We start from the raw sequence: 26,160 nt of genomic DNA, 5'->3' as shown, positions 1-26,160 counted from the left end.
CATATCGGCCGCGCCGGAAGTCCCTATTGAGGAAAGCTTTGAGGATACTCTGTTCATAAGCTCACAGTGAATATAGCGTTTCACAGACTCGGAAGAAAGGTTGGGACAAGGGTTCACTGGCGATTGACAAGTACTCGGGGTAGTGAAAAGCAGGAGTTGGAACATGGATAGCCGCTTGCAGGAGATCCGGGAGCGGCAGAAGTTACGGCGACAGCTCCTCGCGCAGCAGGTCCGCGGCCCTGGTGGCCCCTGTGGGAGGGATCGAGAATGCGAGTGCGCGGCCGCCTCCTCCCTCCACACCCCGCCTTTTTCTGTCCCCTCTCTACCTGCCGCTGTTAAGGCCTTTCTGGTCCTTCGATCCTGATCCCTGGTTCTCCCTTTGTAGTTCTCAATTTTCGTGGTGCCCCGAATGTTTTTCAAGTTCCTTCCGCGGTCTTTGTGGTGCTAAACCGAATGCCACGATTAGCCTTTAACCTTTGTGGAACGCCCACCGAGTGTCTGGCATGTTCACGCCAGGCTGAGTGTCTTGTTATTCCCTACATTTCTCTTCACTATTTAACTGGTCATCTATTTCTTACTTTTCCTCGTCGTCAGTCCCAAATTCTTGAAATTGTGGTTTCATTATGAAATATTTTTACAGTTTACAGTATTTTCTTTGACATCTTTCTAAAGACTACACTGGAAGTAGTCTGAGTGTAAATTTTATATTCTGCGTCTTATGTACAATATCCTTGTCACATCCACAGTTAATATTTGAAATCTTACTCTGTGTTAGTCACAATAATCTCCTGAAACAGGTAGTATTACCTTCACTTATCAAGTAATGAAATAGGCTCCATAGGTTAAGGAATTTTACTCCTGGTCGCTCACTTCTCGGCTGGGAAATAGAACCTAGGTTGTCTCCCCAAAGCTTATCTTCTAAACCATTGTCCTTCACTTCTTTCTTGTGCATGAGTAAGTTAACATTTGCTGATTAGTAGCAGAAAATACAGCTTGTGTACAGTTCTACTTAAAATCGAGGCTGTATTTTCAATTCTACTATTCATATCAGTAAAAGTGGTAGGAGAAATGCTCATAGACTGTAATTAGTCATCTTGCTGTTATTTTTCAGTAAACTTGGTTTTAGTAAATGGACTTCTGAAATCTGATGAACACATTTGTGGTATACTGCTGAAACTGTGGGAACTTGGAATCCAGATTTATTCCTTATCCCGCTGGCATTACGATCTTGGACAAATCAAATATCCTTTCTAAGTCTTCTTTTCCCTAACTTCTTTTATCATATTACCTTCAATAATGTTCAGTAGCTCTTTGTTGCTACCACAGATGTTTTACTCCTTAATATGGAATTCAGATTTCTATTTCACTCAAGATACATTCATAGGACAATTATTTGTTGAGTGTTTTACACTCAACAAATCCCAGGGGCTCCAGCTTTTAAAGTTTTTTTATGAATTGGTTCCACTCTACTTAGCCTTGTAACCATTATTTGCATTTGTTTGTATTTTGCAAAATTTTCCCAACTGCCAAACAAAATTTATGTTGCCGTTTTAAGGTAGTGAAGTTCAGCATTGTGTCCATAAATAGTAAGACTTAGCTTGAGTAAAACTGGATTGATTTTTATTAGAGCATAGCGTAAATAAGTTACATTATATAAGCTGATGCCTACAAAATGTTTAACATGGTACCCACAACCCTGTGCAAACACAGTCTTACCTGCTTTTTTTGGTTATTGCTACTGCAGGTTGAATATCTCTTAATCTGAAATGCTTGGGCCAGAAGTGTTTTGGATTTCAGACTTTTTTCAGGATTTGGAATATTTGCATATTACTGGTTGAACATGCCAAATATCAAAAGTTTTCAAAATATGAATGCTTCAGTGACAATTTGCTTTGAATGTCATGTCAGTACTCAAAAAGTTCCAGATTCTGGAGCATTTTGGATTTTGGATTTTCGGATTTGGAATGCTCAATCTATATTAATTCGTGTATATTACTTTACAGGAATTTGGCTAAAGTGTCTTATTTTCAAATACAGATGGTTCCAGACTTACTATGACTTGACTTAACAATCAACTTTATGATGGTTTGAAAGTGATAGGCATCCAGGCTGCTCAATGACTTATGATGGAATTATGTCCGATAAGCCCATCATAAGTGGAAAATACTATAAGTTGAAAACGCACTTACCACGTTTATTTTGAAACAGATTTACTTTCAACTTACAATGGGTTTATCAGGACATAACCTCATAAATCAAGGAGCATCCGTATAACTGAAAGCATAAAATGTTTGCCAGCTGTCAAACTCATTCTTAATTAATGCAGTTTTTTTCCAGGGTTTTTCCAGTTTGTCTTGCAGGCTGATTAATTCATTGTTATTGTGTGTATGTGAATTAAGGTGTTTTTGTTTTTTAAGTATTTAATATATTAAATGCTGCTACAAATGTCTAGAAAGGCTGTCCAATGCATTGTAATCTAATTTCTGATTTTGCCTTTTCTCAGCTGGGAGCTGAAAGTGCCGACAGCATTGGTGCCGTGTTAAATAGCAAAGATGAGCAGAGAGAAATTGCTGAAACAAGAGAGACTTGCAGGTCAGTCAAATAATTCTTTTTTGTGTGTGTGAGACAGGGTTTCACTCTGTTACCTAGGCTGGATAGGTTGGAGTGCAGTAGAGTGATCATGGCTCTCTGCAGCCTTGACTTCCTGAGCTCAAGTGGTACGCCTGCCTTGGCCTCCCAACGTGCTGAGATTATAGGTATGAGCCACTGTGCCGAGGCAGGTGGATCATTTGAGCCCAGGAAGTCAGGAGTTCGAGGCCAGTCTGGTTAACATGGTGAAACCCCGTCTCTACTAAAAATACAAAAATTAGCCGAACGTGGTGGCAGGCGCCTGTAATCCCAGCTACTCGGGAGGTTGAGGCAGGAGAATTGCTTAAAACCAGCAAGCGGAGGCTATAGTGAGCTAAACCAAGATTGTGCCACTGCACTCCAGCCTGGGAGACAAGAGTGAGACTCCATCTGAAAAAGAAAAAAAAACTGTGAAAGAATTACTGTTTTACTAAACAGATACCCCTAGGTAGGTGTGCAGTGTATTGAGAAAAGCATCAAAATAATGATTTTAGACACAATGGTTTTTATTGTCAGTTCAGTAATTATGAAATATTTATTTTCTGAGGATAGTAAGTTCCCATTTGTAAAGTACTTAGAAAATGGAATGTTAGACTAAAAATTAGCATATATACTATAAATAAATAAGTATTTTTAAGTTTTTTTTTTTTTTTTTTTGGAGACGTAGTCTCTCTCTGTCACCAGGCTTGAATGCAGTGATGCGATCTTGGCTTACTGCAACCTCTGCCTCCAGGGTTGAAGTGATTCTCTTGCCTCAGCCTCCCAAGTAGCTGGGACTACAGGTGTGCGCCACCACTTCCAGCTAATTTTTGTATTTTTAGTAAACATGGGATTTCATCATGTTGGCCAGGCTGGTCTCGATCTCTTGACTTTGTGATCCACCTGTCTCGGCCTCCCAAAGTGCTGGGATTGCAGGCATGAGCCACCATGCCCAGCCTAGAAATTTGTATAAAAGGAAATATACTTTACCCTAAAAGTGGTATTTATTTGGTAGTTTAGAAAGCATTTGAACATTTTTTCGTTATTCTAGTTTTCAATTTGGACATCTGTTTTGCTCAAAACAGATTAAAATAATACATACTATATAAGTTTCTTTTCAATATATCACTTATAGCAGCTTATTTTCTCATTTGGTTGCTTTCTCATGAAAATGAAGCACAGAATTATCAATCAAGTTATTTGACTTTTTGGATGACTTATAAACTGGGTAAATAGATACTCTTTAATCAGGAAAACTTTGTCTTGTTCTTTTTTATAATCTGTTTATTATTATTATTAATAGATACTTTTATGCATCTTGTATATGTTTGTGAGTAATATTTCTGTTTATTTTTCAGGGCTTCCTATGATACCTCTGCTCCAAATACGAAACGTAAGTATCTGGATGAAGGAGAGACAGATGAAGACAAAATGGAAGAATATAAGGCAAGTAGAGAGTGAAATAAGTTTATGGTCAAAGAAAACATAAATTCAAATGATAGATTTATATTTAGGAAAACAAATTTGATAGAAAGCCTCATTTTAAGATGTGCTAAAATAATTATCAGTGGCGTATGTTATCACTGGTTACATTAAGACCATGGTATCAGTTTTCTTATCTTTTTCTTTTTCTTTTTTTTTTTTGAGATGGAGTCTTGCTCTGTCGCCAGGCCGGAGTGCAATGGCACAATCTTGGCTCACTGCAACCTCCGCCTCCTGGGTTCTCAGGGATTATTCTGCCTCAGCCTCCCAAGTACCTGGGACTACAGGTGTGCACCACCATGCTCAGCTATTTTTTGTATTTTTAGTAGAGATGGGGTTTCACATGTTGACCAGGATGGTCTCGATCTCTTGACCTCATGATCCACCCGCCTTGGCCTCCCAAAGTGCTGGGATTACAGGTGTGAACCACTATGCCCGGCCAATTTTCTTTTCTTAATGCAAGAGTTGTGTGGATTAAATTAGATTATGTATATGAAGCACTTAGCATAATGTCTGGTAAGAACTGGGTAATTATATATATATATATTTTTTTTGAGATGAAGTCTCACTCTTGTCGCCCAGGCTGGAGTGCAGTGGCGTGATCTCAGCCCATTGCAACCTCCTCCTCCTGGTTTCAAGCTATTCTTCTGCCTCAGCCTCCCAAGTAACTGGGACTACAGGCACGCACCGCCACGCCTGACTAATTTTTGTATTTTTAGTAGAGATGGGGTTTTACCATATTGACCAGGCTTGTCTCGAACTCCTGACCTCATGATCCACCTGCCTTGACTTCCCAAAGTGTTGGGATTGTAGACGTGAGCCATCGTGCCTGACCAGCACTAGGCAATAATATTCTTAAAGACGACTGAGGATATAAGTGTATCATAAACTTTGGGCCCGGTGTTGTGCCTCACGCTTGTAATCTAAGCACTTCGGGAGGCCAAGACGTGCAGATCACATAAGGTTAGGAGTTCAAGACCCTCCTGGCTAATGTGATGAAACCCTGTCTCTACTAAAAATACAAAAAATCAGCTGGGCATGGTGGCACATGCCTGTAATCCCAGCTACTCAGGTGGCTGAGGCAGGAGAATTGCTTGAACCTGGGAGGCAGAGGTTGCAGTGAGCCGAGACCATGCCAGTGCACTCCAGCCTGGGCAACAGAGTGACTCTGTCTCAAAAAAAAAGAAAAAAAAACCCACGAAACTTTGAGTAATTGATTGGATCAGATTTTGAGAAGCTGCAGTAGTCTTTTTTGAGGAGGAGTTATTCCATGTTGACAATATTGGATAGTACAATCCAGATATTTTTAGGATTTATGGCCTAGACTACACTGTAGAAATATTTCTGAAAGAGCCTCAAGGGAAACCCAACTTCTAACTTGTAGTTGCAATATTTAGTTGAAATAGTTGAAAGTATTATGGTCCAAAAAACTTACTTCTGTTTTTTGCAAGTTAATTGTATATAATAGAGATAAGAATGTATAGTTTCAATAAAATCTCTAGAAAGTTCAGTGAAATAATACCTAATCTCGCGAATAATGTCTTATATGTTGCAGTTCTGATAATACATAACTTAAATGCTTGTGATTATTTTAGGTGGAACCATATACAGTTGCTGATATTCTAACCTTTTTGACCTATAAGCATAGCAGTTTCGTATAGTTTAATCTAATGGAAATAAAATTGCAATATTGGTGGTCATATCTTTCATGACTCAAACTAAACTCTAATATTTATAGTATTGTATATGAGATAAATAGTTTTAGACAAATCAACAAAATAGTATAGTAATTATTATTTATGATAGGAAATTTTTTTATGAAAAGAATCAACTAGCTAGATCTAATGATGGGAAAAGCAAAGACTTCAATGTTTGACTTCAATGCTAATTTAAAACATTTATTAAATCTTAAGGAAATAAAGTATTTATGTTGAGTTTTAATCAAGATGTGATAATTAGAGAAATAGCCCCTATTTGTAAAACATTTACTTAATCTTATGTTTTTCAAGGATGAACTAGAAATGCAACAGGAAGAAGAAAATTTGCCATATGAAGAAGAGATTTACAAAGATTCTAGTACTTTTCTTAAGGTAAAATAAATAATTTTTGTAACTCATCACATTTAAGCTCTATACCTGAAAAGATTTTAAATACCTATTTGTCTTCAAGATATTTTTGATTATTTAAGGATCATTGTTATGAAATAAAGATTATTTAAAATTGCTCATGAAATAGTCTTCTGATATTTGGCTAGTGTGAGATAAAGGTATATTAATATCAGTAGCTACTGAAAAGTAATAATATTAGTTGTATTTTCAAATATTACTATTTTTTAAATCTATCAATTGACTGCATTTTGTATGACCTTGTAGTAGAAAACAAAGTAGAGATAATTCATCTGCCATTACAGTGCATGCTACAAATTTAATTTTGTTTTTTTTAATTTAGGGAACACAGAGCTTAAATCCCCATAATGATTACTGCCAACATTTTGTAGACACTGGACATAGACCTCAGAATTTCATCAGGGATGTAGGTATGTCAGATTTGTTTGGAATACGCTATTGCTGACTCTCAATTACATGCATGTAATTTATCCAATTTGTGGATATTTCTAACAAAATTATTCTTCCCAGCTTGACATCTTTCTTTTGTTCTCAGTGCTCCTGATATACCTTCTTTTTCTTTTCTTTCTTTCTCTCTTTCTTTCTTTTTTTCTTTTCTTTTCTTTTCTTTTCTTTTCTTTTCTTTTCTTTTCTTTTCTTTCTTTTCTTTGAGACAGAGCCTTGCTTTGTTGCCCAGGCTGGAGTGCAGTGGGGAGATCTTGGCTCACTGTAACCTCTGCCTTCCGGATTCAGGCGATTCTCCTGCCTCAGCCTCTTTAGTAACTGGGATTACAGGCACCTGCCACCGCGCCTGGATAATTTTTATATTTTTAGTAGAGACAAGGTTTCACCATGTTGGTCTCAAACACCTGACCTTAGGTGATCTGCCTGCCTCGGCCTCCCAAAGTGCTGAGATTACAGGCGTAAGCTATTGCGCCGGGCCCGGTATACCTTCTTTTTCTGTAAATCAATATTACTATTTTTTTGTTTGTTTCTTTTTGGCTCCAGTTTGGTACTATGCCTATTCTTGCATTTTAGACAGATTTACTGAGGTAATACTTATATACTGTACAATTCTCTCAAAGAGTATAATTCAGTGTTTTTCTTTAATGTATCCACAGGGTTGTGCAACTATTACCACAATCTATATTAGAACATTTGCATCTCCCCTAAGGAAGCCCTGTACCCATTAGCAGTCAGTCCCCATTTCCTCTTTCTCATCTACCCCTTCTCAGCCTTAAGTATCTACTGATCTACTTTATATTTCTATACATTTACCTATTTTGGACATTTCATATAAATGAAACTATACAATGTGTGGTGGTTTGTCATGGCTTCTTTCACTTAGCCTATTTTTAAGGGTCATTGATGTTGAAGCATGTGCCTGTACTTCATGTTTTTAAATTGCCAAGTAATATGCCATTATATATGTTTACCTTTCTAACAACTACTCAAGTGTTTTTCCAAGCAGCTGCACCATTTTACATTTTTACTAATGATGTATGATGGTTCCAGTTTCTTCACATCTTGGGCACTTATTATTATCTGTTTTTTATGGTAGCCATCCTAGTAAGTGTGAAGTGGTATTTTATTGTAGTTTTGATTTGCATTTGCCTAGTGGCTAATGATACTGAGCATCTTTTTATATGCTTATTGGCCATTTAAATATCTTTTTTAGAGAGATATCGTAATACTTTGTGTATTTTTAAATTGTTTCACTGTCTTTTTACTATTGAATAACAACAGTCTTATATATTCTCTTTGTGTGTGGGTGTGGGTGTGTATTTTTTACATATTCTGAGTACAAGTCTCTTACCTGATGAATAATTTGCAAATATTTTCTCGCATTCTGTGGGTCACTTTCTTGATAGTATATTTTGTAGGACAAACATTCTATTTTTGATATAATCAAATTTAGTTTTTCCTTTGTTACTTGTAAGCAACATTACTCTTGAAGTAGAGAAACCAATTTTAATGTTTTTGTAAGCAAAATGTAGATGTAGCTTAAAAATTTGTGGTTAAATTGTATAACCAGATTTAGATATAAACTGCTCTGCTCTTAGGATACCTGCCTCCCCAAGGCAAAGAAAACATACTTAGAAAACTATTACAGATTGAGGAAAAGTTGTACCTTCTGTTTTGTAGATGATTAGAAGCTGACTGCTGTCTTGAAACTTGACTATAATAAAATCTTCAAATTCATTTTATTTGAAATGTGATCTGCCACCACTGATTGAGGAAGCTTTATAAACTCTTTTTCTTTTTTTCTTTGATGTTAAAGTTACTAATATTTGTATTTTTGGTTTTTAAATTAGGAAGTTCATATAATTTATTGTTGTTATAAGTATGCTTCCTGTTTGGGAAGAAACACTTGTTTTCTTTGCTTTTGAATAACTATCCAAGAAATTAAGTACAAATCTTAATCAGGTTCTTTAGGAGAAGGTTTTTTTTGTTGTTGTTGTTTTAGCTAAGAAGAAGGGGGAAAAAATCACACAAGAAAGGTAATTTATTTTGTTTTTTTTCCCCTGAGTGTTAAACTGGATGCTAGGGGTGATTGTTTAACTTAATAAATATGTGATATTAAGTGGCTTATTGACTTGGACTGGGTTTTAAGAACATCTGGATTTTTACTTGCATGTCATTAGTTATGAAATCTGCATACATATTGTTTAAAATTATTAGAAATTAAGCTTTCTTAAGAGATATGAGTCAAGTGGTGTATGTATTGTTTTGTTTTCTTGAAAGGGCTCATAACTTTTGAATTACTGATATTAACTTCAGTTGAGTTGAATTTAGACTTTACTATTTTTTCTGCTCAGGTTTAGCTGACAGATTTGAAGAATATCCTAAACTGAGGGAGCTCATCAGGCTAAAGGATGAGTTAATAGCTAAATCTAACACTCCTCCTATGTAAGTGTTTTTATTCAATTACTGTTTATTCCCAACTCAGGCTTAAAATATCAATTTGTTTATCCTGTAACCTTTTTTCTTTTTCCTAAATTCAACACTCATGTTAACATGCTTTATTACTCTGTTTCTTCTCTCTGCTTTTTTGTTTTTTAAAGACTGGGTCTCATTATGTTGCCCAGGCTTGTGTCCATCTCCTGGGCTCAAGCAATCCTTCCACCTCGGCTGGACTACAGGCATTTCACTCCTGGCTCTATATTTCTTTTTTGAGATGGAGTCTCACTCTGTTGCCCAGACTGCGGTGTGGAGAGCAGTCGCGTGATCTCGGCTCACTGTAACCTCCGCCTCCTGGGTTCAAGCGATTCTCATGCCTCAGCATTCTGAAGAGCTGGGATTACAGGCATGTACCACCATGCCTGGCTAATTTTTGGCACACACCACCATGCCTGGCTAATTTTTGTATTTTTGGTAGAGACGGGGTTTCACCGTGTTGCCCAGGCTGGTCTCAAACTCCTGACCTCGGGTGATTTGCCCCCCTCAGCCTCAAAGTGCTGGGATTACAGGCATGAGCCACCTCACCGAGCCCTATTTCTTCATTATAGCAAAAATGTTGATTTGAAACTCTGGTGCTGACTTCACAGTGGGCTCTCAGTTTTTTTTTTCAGCTTTTCAGATAATTTGCTTAAAGTGCCTCTAAATATTTTTTCTTCTTAAAAGTCATCCAAACCGGGCACGGTGGCTCGCCTCTAATCCCAGCACTTTGGGAGGCTGAGGCAGGTGGATCACCTGAGGTCACGAGTTTGAGACCAGCCTGGCCAACATGCTGAAACCTCATCTCTACTAAAAATGCAAAAATTAGCCAGGCATGGTGGCACGTGCTTGTAATCCCAGCTACTCAGGAGGCTGAGGCAGGAGAATCATTTGAACCTGGGAGGCAGAGGTTGCAGTGAGCTGAGATCGCTTGATTGCACTTTAGCCTGGGTGACAGAATGAGACTCCATATTCTTGATAACTTACTTAAAATGCCTTTAAATGATATCTTGTCAAGTAATTTGTTTGTTAAAGGAAGCTTAGAAAATGTAGATTCAGGATAAGAAGAAAACAAATACTAATAACAGCTTAGCATTCTGAGATACTATTCTTAACAATTTGGAATATGATAATTCTTTTTAACCTTGCTAAACAGAATAATATTTTCCTCAGAAATGTTTATGAGATCTTTGCAATTGGAGAATTTAGCTTTAAATGTTTTGTACATTTAACGATATGATGAAATGTGTTTTGGGCTGGGTGCGGTGGCTCATACCTGTAATCCCAGCACTTTGGGAGGCCGAGGTGGGCGGATCACGAGAGCAAGAGATCGAGACTGTCCTGGCCAACATAGTGAAACCCTATCTCTACTAAAAATATGAAAATTAGCTGGATGTGGTAGCACATGCCTGTAGGGAGGCAGAGCTTGCAGTGAGCCAAGATTGTGCCACTGCACTCCAGCCTGGTGACAGAGTGAGACACTTTCTCAAAAAAAAAAAAAAAAAAGTATTCTGTAAGTCATTAGAAGCACCACAGAATGTCTTAGTATGTGGAGAGGAAGTCTAAGTATACTCTAATATTCGTCGTATTTTAAAATACACCTTTACTTGCTTGCTTATTTATTTATTTATTTACATAGAGACAGGGTCTCACTGTGTTGCCCAGGCTGGTCTCAAATTCCTGGGGTCAATCAGTCCTCACACCTTGGCCTCCCAAAGTGTTGGTATTATAGGCATGAGCCACCATGCGTGGCCTAAAATACACCTTTAATGAGATGTTGAGGTGGGAATATCACTTGAGCCCAAGAGTTTGAGGTTGTAGTACTCTATGATCAGGCCTGTGAATAGCCACTGCATTCATCCTGAGCAATATAGTGAGACCTTGTCTCAAAAAAAAAAAAAAAAAAAACCACGAAAACCCATTTACATTTAAAGCATTTTAAATTTAAAATATTTTCATGCTATGTGAAAATATCTTTTCAGTAAAGGCCAGTACTAACTTATATTAGGTAGCATGAAAAGACTCTTAATAGAAACATTTTTATTAATGACAAAACTAATAAAAGAAAATTATATGAAAACTGTGTTTTAGGGGGAAGCATGTAAAGCTTACAGAGAAATGGATTTTCTAACTAACTAAACAATTGAGAATAAAACAATGAAAAATTCAGATGAGAATGGAAAGGGGTTCAGAGACACATCTGAGTATGGATTTTTAATATTGAGAGAAGAATATATTCTGGGTGTACATGGGGAATAGTAGGACTTTTACTATGTAGTTTAATTATGTTCATGACTTAAGAAAGATCACTGGTAGATGGTTTAAGTCTATACTGAAGAAAAAAAGACTCTCAATAAAAAGGCCTTTATTAATTAACTTACTGATTACTTTGTAAATAGTGTTCAGTAATAATGTTTAGTGATATCTAAGACTTTTCTTTCATTATCATCTGTTAAGGTACTTGAAAATCTTATTTAAAAAGCTTTTTTTAAAAAATCTCATTTTTTATGATTTAATCAAATAGGTACTTACAAGCTGATATAGAAGCCTTTGACATCAGAGAACTAACACCCAAATTTGATGTGATTCTTCTGGAACCCCCTTTAGAAGAATATTACAGAGAAACTGGCATCACTGCTAATGAAAAGTGCTGGACTTGGGATGATGTATGATGAAACTTTCTACGTTGTAATGAATTATTTATTTTCAAATGAATATGTTTATTTGGTCAGAAAGTGAGATAATAAATATCATCCCTACTTTTGTATGGATTATAAATATAGATTTATAGTGTAAATTATAGCTGAAGGTCCAAGGTACATTGACCAATATTACATTATCTTTAATTTGATTCTTCTTCTCAAGGCAAAAATTGAACATTGAGCAGATAATAAGCAAATAGGCTATAGAAGACTTACAATTTTGGTCTTAGAGTCCTTGGCTCTTTAAACCATTTACAGTGTAGTAAAGTATGGATAAATAGCCTTTATGGACACATAATCACAATTTTGTTGATTAAATGATGGAGTCCTGCGTAAGATGACATGAGAACAATTGACCAAGCCCAGGTAGATGGGACATATGAACACAGAGGAGGTGGCACCTGAACAATATAAATAGATTAGTTGGAATTAGTCAAGAAAGATGTGGGACGGGTCTTACAAGCACAAGGAACAACAAGAACAGAAGGGATGGAGGCAAATGACTATCTGGTTGTGGGCTGGAGGTCCTGTATGTACATTGGTATTGTTGGAACACAGATTGGGACTATCTTGAGGTGATGTGTCAGGAGTTTGGACTTTTATTCTGAAGACATTAATAAGTCTTTGAAGAGTTTTAACCAGTTTTGTAAAAAGGTCAGATTGGTGTTTGGAAGCTGGGGTAGAGTCTGGGAAAGAATTCTGGAAACATAGCTGGGCATGGTAGCTCATGCCTGTAATCCCAGCACTTTGGGAGGCGAGGCGGGTGGATCACGAGGTCTGGAGTTTGAGAGCAGCCTGATCAACATGGTGAAACCCCAGCTCTACTAAAAATATAAAAATTAGGTGGGCGTGGTGGCACGCACCTATTATCCCAGCTACTTGGGAGGCTGAGGCAGGAGAATCGCTTGAACCCGGGAGGCAGAGGTTGCAGTGAGTTGAGATTGCGCCATTGTACTCCAGCCTGGGCGACAGAGCAAGACTCTGTCTCAAAAAACAGAAAGAATTCTGGAAAAAGGAGAATAATTAGAAGACTCTTTCTTAGAGTAATGTAATGCTGAGATGAAGGGACCCTCAATTAGGGTAATAGTAGGCATGGAAAGAAGGTGATAACTTCAGTAATGTTTAGGAGGTAGATTTGGTAAGATTGAGTGATTGGGATGAGGGGAAGAGTTAAGGATAACTCATGGTCTCTATCTTGGGATAGGTGGATTGAATTGTCACCAACTGAGAGTGAGTTTCAGAAGACAAGCAGGATTAGAGAGGTTAAATAATATTGAATAAGTTGATTTCTAGGTATATGTGAGACATTCAAATGGAAGAGGTCATAGGAATAGAATATGAAACTCTAAGGACAGGCAGATCTGGTTTCAAAATACATATTTTAGAGGATTATCACATAAAATCCATGCAAATAAATGAATTTATCCTGGGATCGTGTCTCCGTATAAAAATGTGGACTGACGGTAAAACCTGGGAAAACATTTACAATTAAATACTACGTATAAAATAAATTTAAAAACGAGTTGTTCAGTGATGAATGAAGAGAACCAGGAGAGTATGAATGTAATGGAAACCAAGGGAACAGTGAGTTTCAAGGACAGTGTAACCAGGAGCGTCCTGCGCTTCTAGAAAAGATGTGGGGCAAGGAAGGGACTGAAACTGGAAGACATGTTTCTTAGAAAACAGATGGGAATCCTTGCATGTCCCTTTCTGAGTTAATGGTGGTTACTACTCTTAATCATATCTATTTTTCCAAGATTTACGTCTAATTCTTCCTCTTCCTTGAAGCTTTTCCTATTAGCTTTAATATTCCTAGCACTTTTATTTACATTTATGTGGCTCCTATAATGTAACAGTTTTTCCCCTTCCCTGTTTAAAGTGTTATCTGTATTTATTGTTGAAAAATCAGAAAAGTGCACAGAATGTAGTATTTCTAAGACGTAAGATTAAAGACTTAATGCTCTTGATATTTATTGCAGATAAGTTTTCCAGATAGGTATAAATTTACATTCCTTTCAGTAGTGTTTAAGAATGTCTAGTTAAGCATATCCTCATTAAAGTTGAATATTAATATTAAAAACCATTTTTTGTCAGTTTGATCAAAAGAAAAAATTTAAGCAATCTGATTATGTCCTTTATTAATAATTAGGCAGAACTTTGTTTTCTCTAACCAATCCGTGAGGTTTCAGCAGTGAGGTACAAGAGCTTCAATTATATATAATAAACTAATACAGTTTTTAAAATAAAGAAATTCTATTTCATATGCAGATTCTTGATTTCAGTTTAATTTCACTGTACTTCAGCTCTGGCTGGCATATTGAAAAATTTTGTCTGGCCCCAGAGCCCTAAGCTCTTAACTTTTATGAGATATTATCCTAAAGAAAGTGCCAGTAGTTAATGTAATAACAAAATGTAAATAAGAAAAGTGTTTGGGTTTCACAGGTATTCTTTTTCATGGTGGAGAGTCAGTAGTGGTCATTGTGTTTTACTTAAGAACACAAGAATTTAATGAAAGTACCAACACTTAACTTTTAGAATTAGTGTCAAAAGAGAATTTTTTTTTTTTTTTTTTAGCATTTCAGACTTTAAGTAGTAATTGTAGGAAAATATGTGTATTGATTTATTGAGAAGTTCTTCTGTAGATACTAGATATCACAGTCCTCCCGAAACATTTATTGCTATATTTTATTTTTATTTTGTCCCTAACTCTGGGCTCAGTTAAGTGCTTCATTCTTTTTCAGTAAATGATAAAACATTGCTGGAGAATCTCTCTCAAGCTCTATCTTAAAAAATTCCATAATCCTATAGCTATTGTTTCCTATAAGCTCTTTCCATATAAAAGCAAGTGTATATATGTATATGTGAGCACATGTGTGTATGTTGTTTGTATATAAAGTAACAAAACAATAGAACAAGTAATTTTAAGGATAATGTTTATTTTCTATTATAGTTCCTAATGGAAACTAATATACTTAAAGAACACATCTATCCTAATCTTAATTGTTGTTCTTTTGGATTTAGGATGAATGGGAAACAAAATACTTTTATGCAATATTGTTTTGATTTCTTACAGATTATGAAGTTAGAAATTGATGAGATTGCAGCACCTCGATCATTTATTTTTCTCTGGTGTGGTTCTGGGGAGGGGCTGGACCTTGGAAGAGTGGTAAGATGGTGCTTTTATAAAGTGGATTTTTAAATTAATAAGAAAAAAAATACAACAGTATGTTGCATAGGATGTTTGAAAGTGGATGTTATTTTGTCCTTTGTTTCTTAAATAATTCTAAATTATTGAGAAAAAAAATTTCCAGAAAAGAACGTAAGAAAGGCAATACTTGTAAGTTAGTTAACCAGCACTAGGGATAAATGTGTAGCTCTTTCAAAAGACGCTTCATTACAAGTACAGGAAGAGAACAGCTTAAAGATTTGAAGCTCCAAATTATACCTCAAAAATGAGCTGCTTGGTGTCATTTACAATTCTTTATGAGTAGCTAAAAAGTATTCTATGAGTAGCTGAAAGTATTCAGGAGCATTGGCTCCTGAAATCCAAATGGAAGTCAAATAAAATTGGAAAAGTAACACAGCATATGGAAGACATGAATGAATGAGAAAGAAGTTATAATACCTGAACTTATTTTAAGTATCTAATATTTAATTGAATTTCAGAGCTTTTTTATTTTATTTTATTTTTGTATTGGAGGTTTTTTTTTTTTCTTTTTTCTTTTTTTTGGGACAAGGTACCAACTCTGTTGCCCAGGCTAGAGTGCAGTGGCACAGTCATGGCTTACTGCAGCCTCGACCTCCTGAACTCAAGCAGTTTTCCCACCTCAGCCTCCTAATAGCTGGGACCACAGGCACAACACTACCCCTGGCTAATTTTTTTTAGTATTTTCAGAGATTAGGTCTTTTTATGTTGCCCAGGCTGGCCTCAAACTCCTGGGCTCAAGGGATCCTCCCACCTCAGCCTCCCAAAGTGTTGGGATTACAGGAATGAGCCACCATTCCTGGGCCTGATTGGCCCTGGCCAAAAGGAACAAAATAATATATATGCTGTTTTAAACAAGAATAACAACAGTATTATGACTAGGTATCAGGAGTCTTAATTTTGCTCTCAATTCGTCTGCTATGTAACAGTAAGACTTTGGGCAAAAAGATACTCTTGAGGGTCTCAGTTTCATCACATTTTATTGGTTGACACTTTTCTTTTTTTTTTTTTTTTTTTTGAGACGGAGTGTTGCTCTGTCGCCCAAGCTAGAGTGCAATGGCGCGATCCTGGCTCACTGCAAACTCCGCCTCCCGGGTTCACGCCATTCTCCTGCCCCAGCCTCCCGAGTAGCTGGGACTACAGGCGCCCGCCACCTCGCCCGGCTCATTTTTTGTATTTTTAGTAGAGACAGGGTTTCACCGTGGTCTCGATCTCCTGACCTTGTGATTCGCCCGCCTCGGCCTCCCAAAGTGCTGGGATTACAGGCGTGAGCCACCGCGCCCGGCCAACACTTTTCATTTTTATGACATATTACTTACTGTACACCAAACTATCTCATTTAATCATTCCAATTTGGGGAGGTATCCATTTGACAGTTGAAAATTTTAAGTAGGATTATATGAGATAACAAGTATGATTATATGGAAATAAGATCGTGCCCAAATTCTGAAATTCTACAATTACTTTATATTCTTTATATAAATAGTAAGGCTGTTGGGTAACATCACTGCTTCTATTATTTATTAACTCCAAGGTAGACTATAACTGTATTTCAGTTGAATATCTCCATTTTTTTTTGGTGGTGGCTCTTCAAGATGCTATTGAAAAGTAAGAGTGAAACATATGTTTTTATAGGCATATTGGTATTTACTTTAACTTTAATATCTGACTTTGATCTTTCCTCTCATCTCTTATTCCCCAAATTAGATTGAAAATGATTAGGAGATTTTTATCTTTTTTTTTTTTTCTTTTGAGACAGAGCCTTGCTTTGTCACCCATGCTGGAATGCAGTTGTGCTATCTTGGCTCACTGTAAAGCCCTGCCTCCCAATTGAAGCGATTCTCCTGCTTCAGCCTCCTGAGTAGCCATCCAGGAGGTTTTTATCTTATTTGCTTATGCAGCAGTTTATCATACTGGTGAGAGTTTGGCGAAAAATGATTTAAGATTTAGAAAAATAATTCAGCATGATAAATACTCATGAGCTTTTGATAAATTAGTGGATTAGGGCATGTAGAATTTAGGTCATAGTGATGTTAATGACACGGTGCAAAATAAATATTTAGTAACAGGAACAAATATTGATCTTGATTTCGGAGATTTTAAAATAAAACTCTGCTGGGTGCAGTGGCTCATATCTGTCATCCCAGCACTTTGAGAGACAGAGGCGGGCAGATCACTTGAGGCCAGGAGTTCAAGACCAGCCTGGCCAACCCCATCTCTACTAAAATACAAAAATTAGCATGGCATGGTGGCACGTGCTTGTGGTCCCAGCCAGTTGGGAAGCTGAGGCATGAGAATCACTTGAACCTGGGAAGCAGAGGTTGCAGTGAGTGAAGATTACACTCCTGAACTCCCGCCTGGGTGAGACTCCGTCTCTAAATAAATAAATTAATTAATTAAATAAAATAAAATTCTAAGTTTCATTTTGAGGTGTTATCTTACATTACCCAATAAGCATTCCTGAAAAGTGTATGTTTTATACTCTACTATATCTTTTTTTTTTTTTTTTTGGTTCAGGGGGAACTCCCAACAGGATTTCCTGTGGTGGAAAGGAAGCTTGTTGGAAAGTTTTTTGTTTTTTGGTTTTTTTAAAATTATACTTTAAGTTCTGGGATACATGTGCAGAACATGCAGGTTTGTTACGTAGGTATACACGTGCCATGGTGGTTTGCTGCACCCATCAACCTGTAATCTACATTAGGTATTTCTCCTAATGCTATCCCTCCCCTAGTCCCCAACCCCCCTCTACTATATCTTTATATGTACTTGATCATCATACCAGCAATACTGTACTTATTTATTTATTTTTCCTTCCTTTATTCTTAAGTTGATGGGGATAGGGACTGTGTCTTATTCATGTTTTTATTCCCAGCAGCTACGTAGCACTAGCATATGGTAGACTTTCAGATGTCACTGTGAGCAATCATTTAGCTGGTATTTGTTTTATGTTAATGTGTAACAGCTTCTAGGTCATTAAGGTTCACGTCTCTATTTTCTAGGTTATGTAGAGATGAAAGTACCATTTTACCCAACAAAGAGATACATGTAGCAATTTTAAGTTTGAACATTTTTACAGTTGTATTAAATATAGAAATAAGGTTTTATAAGACTCTCATTTGAAGTTAGCATTTAGAAGATTTTCAACAGTGTACAGCTTTGTCAGAGAATAGAATATTGAGGTGGTGGGAATCAAATTGTGTTTTGGATTATTTTGTGATTACAGAAGGTCTGAGCGCTTAAAATTTAAAACCCCATGTCCATTGATGACACTAGAATGTAGAATTGGGAGATGATGTAATCCTTTCTATGTTTTGATAGTCAACTATATATGTGACGTTGATATCCAGAAGGTATATATGTATTCCGTATTATGGCTATATATTTAAAGACTGGCATTTCTTTTTATATTCTACACTGAAACAAAATTACCTTGAAACCTTGGAATATAGTGTCTGAAGCCTCTAGAAAGTTTTTTTTTAAAGCTAGTTGGTTATTGTAAGTATTGTTTATTTCTTTAAGTTAAGGATTTCTGTTTAAAATTCTTTTGTTTCTAGTGTTTACGAAAATGGGGCTACAGAAGATGTGAAGATATTTGTTGGATTAAAACCAATAAAAACAATCCTGGGAAGACTAAAACTTTAGATCCAAAGGCTGTCTTTCAGAGAACAAAGGTATTGCCTTTACTGATTTGTTTTTTTAAATTTTCATGGTTTTCTCTCAAGCTTTTCCAAATCACTATATACTGTTTAATTAACTTCAATAAAAAGGTCCTTTTCTTAGACTGGTGAAGATAGCATTGAGCATTACAGGAATACATCCAAATTAGTTTTAAAATGTTTTATTCATTGTCTTAGATAACCCCACCATGCTAAAAAGGGGCGTATATATTCCTCTATGTCCTAAATGCCATATTTCTATTAGATAAAGGCTTTTGATCACACTGACCCGTGGAATTTTTCTAGGCTCAGAAAGAAGAGAGAGCCGCAAAACTCTAGCTGGCCAGCTTAGAGACATATTTCTCTCTTCTTTCCTTCTTTTTCCTTTACAAGAACCCCTGAGAACTTCTGTTCCTTGTGACTCTGAGTTGCTAGTATCAGGTTTTAACAGGTTTTTTTCTTTACTTTTTAGGGAGCCACTGGTGGGAGGGTCTTTCTTATTAAGTCTTTTTTGGACTGGAATCATGCCTAGGTAATGAAGCCTCCGTAAAAATTCCAAGACAGGGGTTGGAGAGCTTCTGGGTTGGTGAACCTGTGGAGTTTCTGGGACTGTGGTCCACTTGGAGAGGGCACAGCAGCTCCATGCCCCATGCCCCATACTTTTCATTATATATCTCTTCCATCTGGCTGTTTTGAGTTGTATCCTTTTATAATAAATAGATCATAGTAAGTAAAGAGCTTTCCTGAATTCCTTGAGCTGTTCTAGCAAATGATCTAACTCGAGGAAGAGGTCGTGGGAACCTCTGATTTATAGCCAGTTGGTCAGAAGCACAGGTGACAATCTGGACTTGTGATTGGTATCTGAAGGTGGTGCAATCATGTGGTTCTCAGCCCTTGACCTGTGGGGTCTGCACTAACTAGGTAGATAGTGTCAGAATTGAATTGAATGTGTTGATGAAGAAATGAAGAATTGCTTGGTATGGGAAAAATCCACACATCTGGGATCAGAAATGAAGTATTCTGAAAATACTGAGTGTTGTAAGTGAGAGTGTAGAAAAGAGTTTTTCTTATTTACATGGCAGTCTTTCCTCATCCAGAGATCCAGGTTTTCCTGTTGTTTTGTTGCCCATAGAACTGTATCTCACCAGAAATGGTGGCTCACTTCTATAATCCCTGCACTTTGGGAGGCCGAGGTAGGTAGATCACCTGAGCCCAGGAATTTGAGACCAGCCTGAGCAACATGGCGAGACCCTGTCTTTACAAAAAATTTAAAAATTAGCCAGGTGTGGTGGCGTGTTCTTGTGGTCCCAGCTACTTGGGAGGCTGAGGCAGGGGGATCACTTGAGCCCAGGAGATCAAGGCTGCAGTGAGCTGAGATTGTGCCACTGTACTCCAGCCTGGGTGACAGAGTGAGACCCAGTCTCAAAAAAAAGAGAAATAACTGTATCCCAAAGATTTGGAGAAATGAGGATTGTTTTAGAATTGAGGACGTCAATGTAAAAGGTTTTGGAATGACTGTTGATTAAAAGAGATTAATTGGTCTGCTCTTGTTATTTAGGAACACTGCCTCATGGGGATCAAAGGAACTGTGAAGCGTAGCACAGATGGGGACTTCATTCATGCTAATGTTGACATTGACTTAATTATCACAGAAGAACCTGAAATTGGCAATATAGAAAAACCTGTAGAAATTTTTCATATAATTGAGCATTTTTGTCTTGGTAGAAGACGCCTTCATCTATTTGGAAGAGATAGTACAATTCGACCAGGTAGGACCTCAGTTAAAACAACAACAACTTTATGATTCTTTGGGTTATGCATGTCAAGAAATAGGACACGGTGCTGTGTGAAATAAAGTTCTTATGCATTTGATTCCTTTTCTTGCTGTACTCAAATATGAACAGTTTCAGGTCCATAGCAAAATTGAGAGGAAGACACAGAGACTTTCCACATACCTTCTGCCCCAGACATGCATAACCTTTCCAATTATCAATATCTCCCACCAGAGTGGTACATTTGTTACAAATGATGAACCTACATTGACACGTCATAATCACTCAAAGTCCACGGTTTACATTAGGATTCACTCTTGGTGTAGTAATTCTGTGAGTTTGGACAAATGTATAATGACATCTATCCACCATTATAGGATCATACTCAATAGTTTCACTGCCCTAAAAATCCTCCATGCTCCACTTATTCATCCCTACCCACAACCCTTGACAACCACTTTTTTACTGTCTCCATAATTTGCCTTTGTCAGAATGTTATATAGTTGGAATTGTATAGTATGTGGCTTTTTTAGATTGGCTTCTTTCATTTGGTAATTGGCATTTAAGATTTCTCCATTCCTTTTCATGGTTTGATAGGTCATTTCTTTTTAGTGCTGAATAATATTCCATTGGATGTACCACAGTTTATGTATCCATTTACCTACTGAAGGACATCTTCCAAGTTTTGGCAGTTATGAATAAGCTACAGTGGAAATCTGTGTACAGGTTTTTGTGTGGTCATAAGTTTTCAGCTCCTTTGGGTAAATGCCAGGGAACACAAATGCTGGATTTTATGGTAAGAATGTGTTTAATTTTGTAAGTAACTGCCACGACTGTCTTCTGAAGTGCCTGTACCTTTTTGCATTTCCACCGGCAGTGAGAGTTCCTGTTGCTCCACATCCTCACCAGCATTTGGTGTTGTCAGTGTTCAGGATTTTGGCAATTTTAGTGTGTGTGTAGTAGTATCACATTGTTGTTTTAATTTGCATTTTTCTGATGGCATATGATGTAGAACATCTTTTCATATGCTTATTTGCTATCTGTATGCCTTATTTGGTGAGATGTCTTTTAAGGTCTTTGGCCCGTTTTTTATTTGGCTGTTTGTTTTCTTATTGTTGACGTTTAAGAGTTACTTGTATATTTTGCAGAATAGTACTTTATCAGATTTGTTTTTGCAAATATTTTCTCTTATTCGGTGACTGTCTTCTCATTGCCTTGTTACATGTTTATTTTTATTTAATTAATTTCTGCTTTTTTATTTTCTTTCTACTTTCTTTGGATTTACTTGCTGTCTTTCTATCTGAAGTATTTTTAGATTGATATTCAGGTTAGGGGTAAGGTTTAATTTTGTACTTGTAAACTACTAGTATAAAAAAGAAATTGAATAGGCAAGAGTTTCAAGAAAGAAACTCTTGCAAAAACTTAGTATTAGCTACATTAAAATAATGAAGAACAATCTGATTGATCGAAGTATAGGTGTTTGGGAGTTAGCCATATAAATAATAGTATGTGCAATTGAGAGTCTGTTCAAGAGACCTTAATTTATGGCCAGGCACTCTGGCTTACGCCTGTAATCCCAGCACTTTGGGAGGCCGGGGTGGGCAGATCACTTGAGGTCAGGAGTTTGAGACCAGCCTGGGCAACATGGTGAAATCCTGTCTCTACTAAAAATACAAAAATTAGCTGGATGTGGTGGTGTGTGCCTGTAATCCCAACTACTTGGGAGGCTGAGGTGGAAGAATCGCTTGAACCTGGGAGGCAGAGGTTGCAGTAAGCCGAGATTGTGCCACCGTACTCCAGCCAGGGTGACAGAGTAAGACTCTGTCTCGAAAAAAGAAAAAAAAGACCTTAGTTTATTAAGTTGCTCCTCAAATACACTTCTTCCTCAAGGAAATAGCCTAAGGTATTTCACATATACCTTAGGAATACCATTTACCATTACGTTAAAATAAAGGTTTACAGATAACTATGTGAGTCAAATATACTCCGAAGCCAGACAATTTTTTTTTTTTTTTTGAGACAAGGTCTCACTCTGTGGTCCAGGCTGGAGTGCAGTGGCACGATCTTGGTGCACTGCAACCCCTGCCTCCTGGGTTCAAGTGATTCAGCCTCCTGAGTAGCTGGGACTACAGGTGTGCGCCACCACGCCTGGCTAATTTTTTGTATTTTTGTTAGAGACGAAGTTTCACCATGTTGGCCAAGCTAGTCTCGAACTCCTGACCCCAAGTGATCGCCCGCCTCGGCCTTCCAAGTGCTGGGATTACAAGTGTGAGCCACCAGACCCAAGCCAGACTATTTTAAACTTACTCTGTTCTTAGTAATACTTTTCAAATTTCTAGTAAAACACAATGTTGCAGTGCAGAATTTGGAAGAGAGGGGAGTCCCTTGGACTTCTACAGCCAGTTTACTCTGCAAAGATGCCCATGTTTTATGTAAGAGACAATATAGCAAGGGAGACAGAGTATTAGTTATTTTTATTATATCTTTAAATTTTCTGTTTCTTATTATTTGTGGTGTTGTGTTCCACATATATTGAATATCATGTGCCATAATACCACAAACGTGCCAAAAAACAAATTAGAAGGCAGCAAATAAAAATCTCATGGATTTAATAGTCAGTGAGAGCCCACAGGTGTGGAATGTGCTTCTTGATCATGGTATCTGTCAGGTCATACATAAAAGGCACAGTATAATTGACCTTTTTTTCTTCAACTATTATAAATCTTATTGTATTCCTGCACTGTTAGAAACTAAAAATGTTTTGAAAAACAATGAACTAAGTATTGTACAGAAATGGCTACTGTATTTTAGAATGTGATCCTAGTGAAATATTTTTCATTTTATAGCTTTTTATGATGCATCTACTTTTCTAAGAAATAACCTAAGGATGATGGGGCAGATATATTATAACCCTAATTTTGCCGATAAATAACCTAATTCTTAGGGATAATTGAACCTGTCCCAAATAATGCTGTGTCTCTTGTAATGCTCCAGAGGCATATTTCCAGGGACCCTTGCAAAAGACATGTCTATAAGAGTCACCACACCCAGAGAACCCCAAAGCATGGTGTCTGTATTGGGTATTTATAGTTAATTTTGTAGTTCCTTCTATTCTAGAGACAGTTTAATTAATCAGAAAATATCCTTATTAGAAGCAGAGCTGTCTAGCAATATAATTGACAAAATAGCTTTTTACCTACGGAAGTATAATGTGCAGTGGAGATTCTGAGAAAGAAGAAATAATTTTCATTTTATGTAAGAAATATATTTGAGTTGGATGTTGAAGGGTGGGATTTTTAACAGGTTGACAGGTTAGAAAAGAAAATAATATGGGCACAAAAATAGGGATTAGTATAGAAGAAGTTACTATAGTAGTTCATTGTTTTACTTAGAGGTTCATGAAAAGCATTAATGAGAAGTGTTATTGGAAAGTTCATTCAGCCATCATTGTAAAAGATCTTATATTTCATATTTATGAATTTGGGCTTTGTGGAAACAGTTGGAAGGTTTTTGAGCAGAGAAGTGACATGTTTTAATCTTTGCTTTAGGTTTTCCACTTTTAGAGGGAGGAGAAGCTATAGGTTATGAGATCATTACAGTATATATGTATGTCTGTGACACGTGTTATATGGTAGGGTATTGACTTTGTTTAAAAAAAACGGGGGGGGGGGGCTTAAATTTGAGTGTAGCAGTAGAAATGGAAAGATAGGAATGAGTAGGAGTAACATGGTAGTGGTTAAATTTCTCAGACCTATCAACTGAGAATATTTTCTAGTTAGCAAGTGTAGAGCAAAAGTTGGCTCCAAGATTTTAATCAGAAAATGGCACCATTTACATAAATAGGAAGATTATATATAATTTATTACAGTTTCACTAAACCCAAACTCAGTGTAATGTATAGGATTTTTTTTCTCTAAGTTCTATTCTCACAAAAGATAGTACATGGATGGGGACAATGAAGAGGATATATTACAAAAGTTACAGTCTAGAAGGAAAAACAAGATATATACCTGTTAAATCTTTAAAACATTACCACAGTTAAGTGCTATTCTGTAAAAGATATCAATATGGGATGAATGATGGGGACATCTTTAAGAATGCACTGGGGATTTGAACTAGCTTCTAAAGAATTAATAATAGAAGAGAAAATTGCAAATAAAAAGTATAATCTTTGTTTCCTCCATTGCAGGCTGGCTCACAGTTGGACCAACACTTACAAATAGCAACTACAATGCGGAAACATATGCATCCTATTTCAGTGCTCCTAATTCCTACTTGACTGGTTGTACAGAAGAAATTGAGAGACTTCGACCAAAATCACCTCCTCCCAAATCTAAATCTGACCGAGGAGGTGGAGCTCCCAGAGGTGGAGGAAGAGGTGGAACTTCTGCTGGCCGTGGACGAGAAAGAAATCGATCTAACTTCCGAGGAGAAAGAGGTGGCTTTAGAGGGGGCCGTGGAGGAGCACACAGAGGTGGCTTTCCACCCCGATAATTGTTGAAGACATTGAACCTATTCATCCTCCTCTAACCTTCTTTACTGTAATTAAATTTCAAGTGGGAGACTTAACTTTAGAACTCACTTCCAGCTTGCACTTTGCTTTAATTTCTCTGAGCTCCAGGAATGTCTTAGCCAGCCTCGCTTGCGGTTGTCACACACACTGTCTCATTTTTTTTCAGGATGAATGAATAATCCTGCCTTTTGTTATGTGCATGAACAGAATGGAACAATTCAAGTAGCTTCATCTTCAGAGACTGAATTTATTCTGATAGACTTCAATTAATTACAAAGGATTTTGCTAATTTTGGGGAATAAATAATGGAAAAAGATCCAGTCTGTGGTATCATGCTAGTGCTGACAGGAGTTGGTAATGCACATCCTGTCACTGCTGCTATAGCAAATGGGGAGCTGTTTGGGGCCCTGATAGAGTAGGGTTGGAACAGATGGTAAGCTTCTGTCAGGGTTTTAACATTTTCTTGATGAAACAATAAAAAGAGGTGAGCTTTTTCATCTTTTTTTTAAGTTTTAAATAAACTCAGATATAATTTGAATACTGAAGAAATTAAGAGACTTTGAACAAAATCACCTCTTCCCAAATCTAAAATCTGATAGGGGAGGTGGAGATTCCAGGGATGGGTGAAAGAAGAGATGGAACTTAGTAGGCAGACTTTAAAAAAAAAAAAAGGTCATCATCGTAATCTCAATTTTGTGGCTATGACTCCTAATCATGCTTCCTAAGAAGCAAAGGAGGACAAATATTCATGTGCTAGATCGCACTCTGGTGTGAACTTGAACTGGGATTGACCTTAAATTTTATATTCCTCAAATAAAAGAGAGGCAACAACAAGGCACCTCATTATCAGATGCTTGGTTTAAACATTTTGGGACTAAAATACTTGGTGATGAAACGACATACACCTTTAAACTTCTTATGGAGATAGTTTAATGTAAAACCAACTATAGAAAACCCTCAACTTAAGGATACAGCTTGGAAATTGGAACTGCTATTGCCTTTTATTAAAACCATATGGTGTGATGTTTGTTTTTAAAATTATATAAGACTTTATGCTGTCACTTCTCTTGCTATACTGTAATTCATGTTTTAAATGAATTTGATAATGAAATTATACTATTATTCTTGATGAATACTTTTCTTATTTTTATGATTTTTCTAATGAAACTTTAAACTTTTGA

General features: G+C 36.8%; 1 protein-coding gene across 1 annotated transcript; it reads left to right on the top strand.

Annotated features, from left to right (window-relative positions):
- Positions 1 to 26,160, top strand: METTL14 (methyltransferase like 14). The gene is made up of 11 exons (XM_003899123.5): positions 1 to 229; positions 2,504 to 2,592; positions 3,966 to 4,053; positions 6,099 to 6,179; positions 6,538 to 6,625; positions 9,014 to 9,104; positions 11,656 to 11,797; positions 14,907 to 14,999; positions 18,593 to 18,709; positions 20,253 to 20,463; positions 24,656 to 26,160. Exons 1-11 carry the CDS (start codon positions 164 to 166, stop codon positions 24,958 to 24,960), a joined length of 1,371 nt encoding a protein of 456 aa, XP_003899172.2. The 5' UTR covers positions 1 to 163; the 3' UTR covers positions 24,961 to 26,160.

Source organism: Papio anubis, chromosome 3 (genome assembly GCF_008728515.1).
Source record: "Papio anubis isolate 15944 chromosome 3, Panubis1.0, whole genome shotgun sequence".
In the NCBI taxonomy this organism is placed as follows: Eukaryota; Metazoa; Chordata; class Mammalia; order Primates; family Cercopithecidae; genus Papio; species Papio anubis.
Note: the sequence above shows the minus strand (reverse complement) of the source record. Positions and strands in the feature narration are given on the sequence as shown.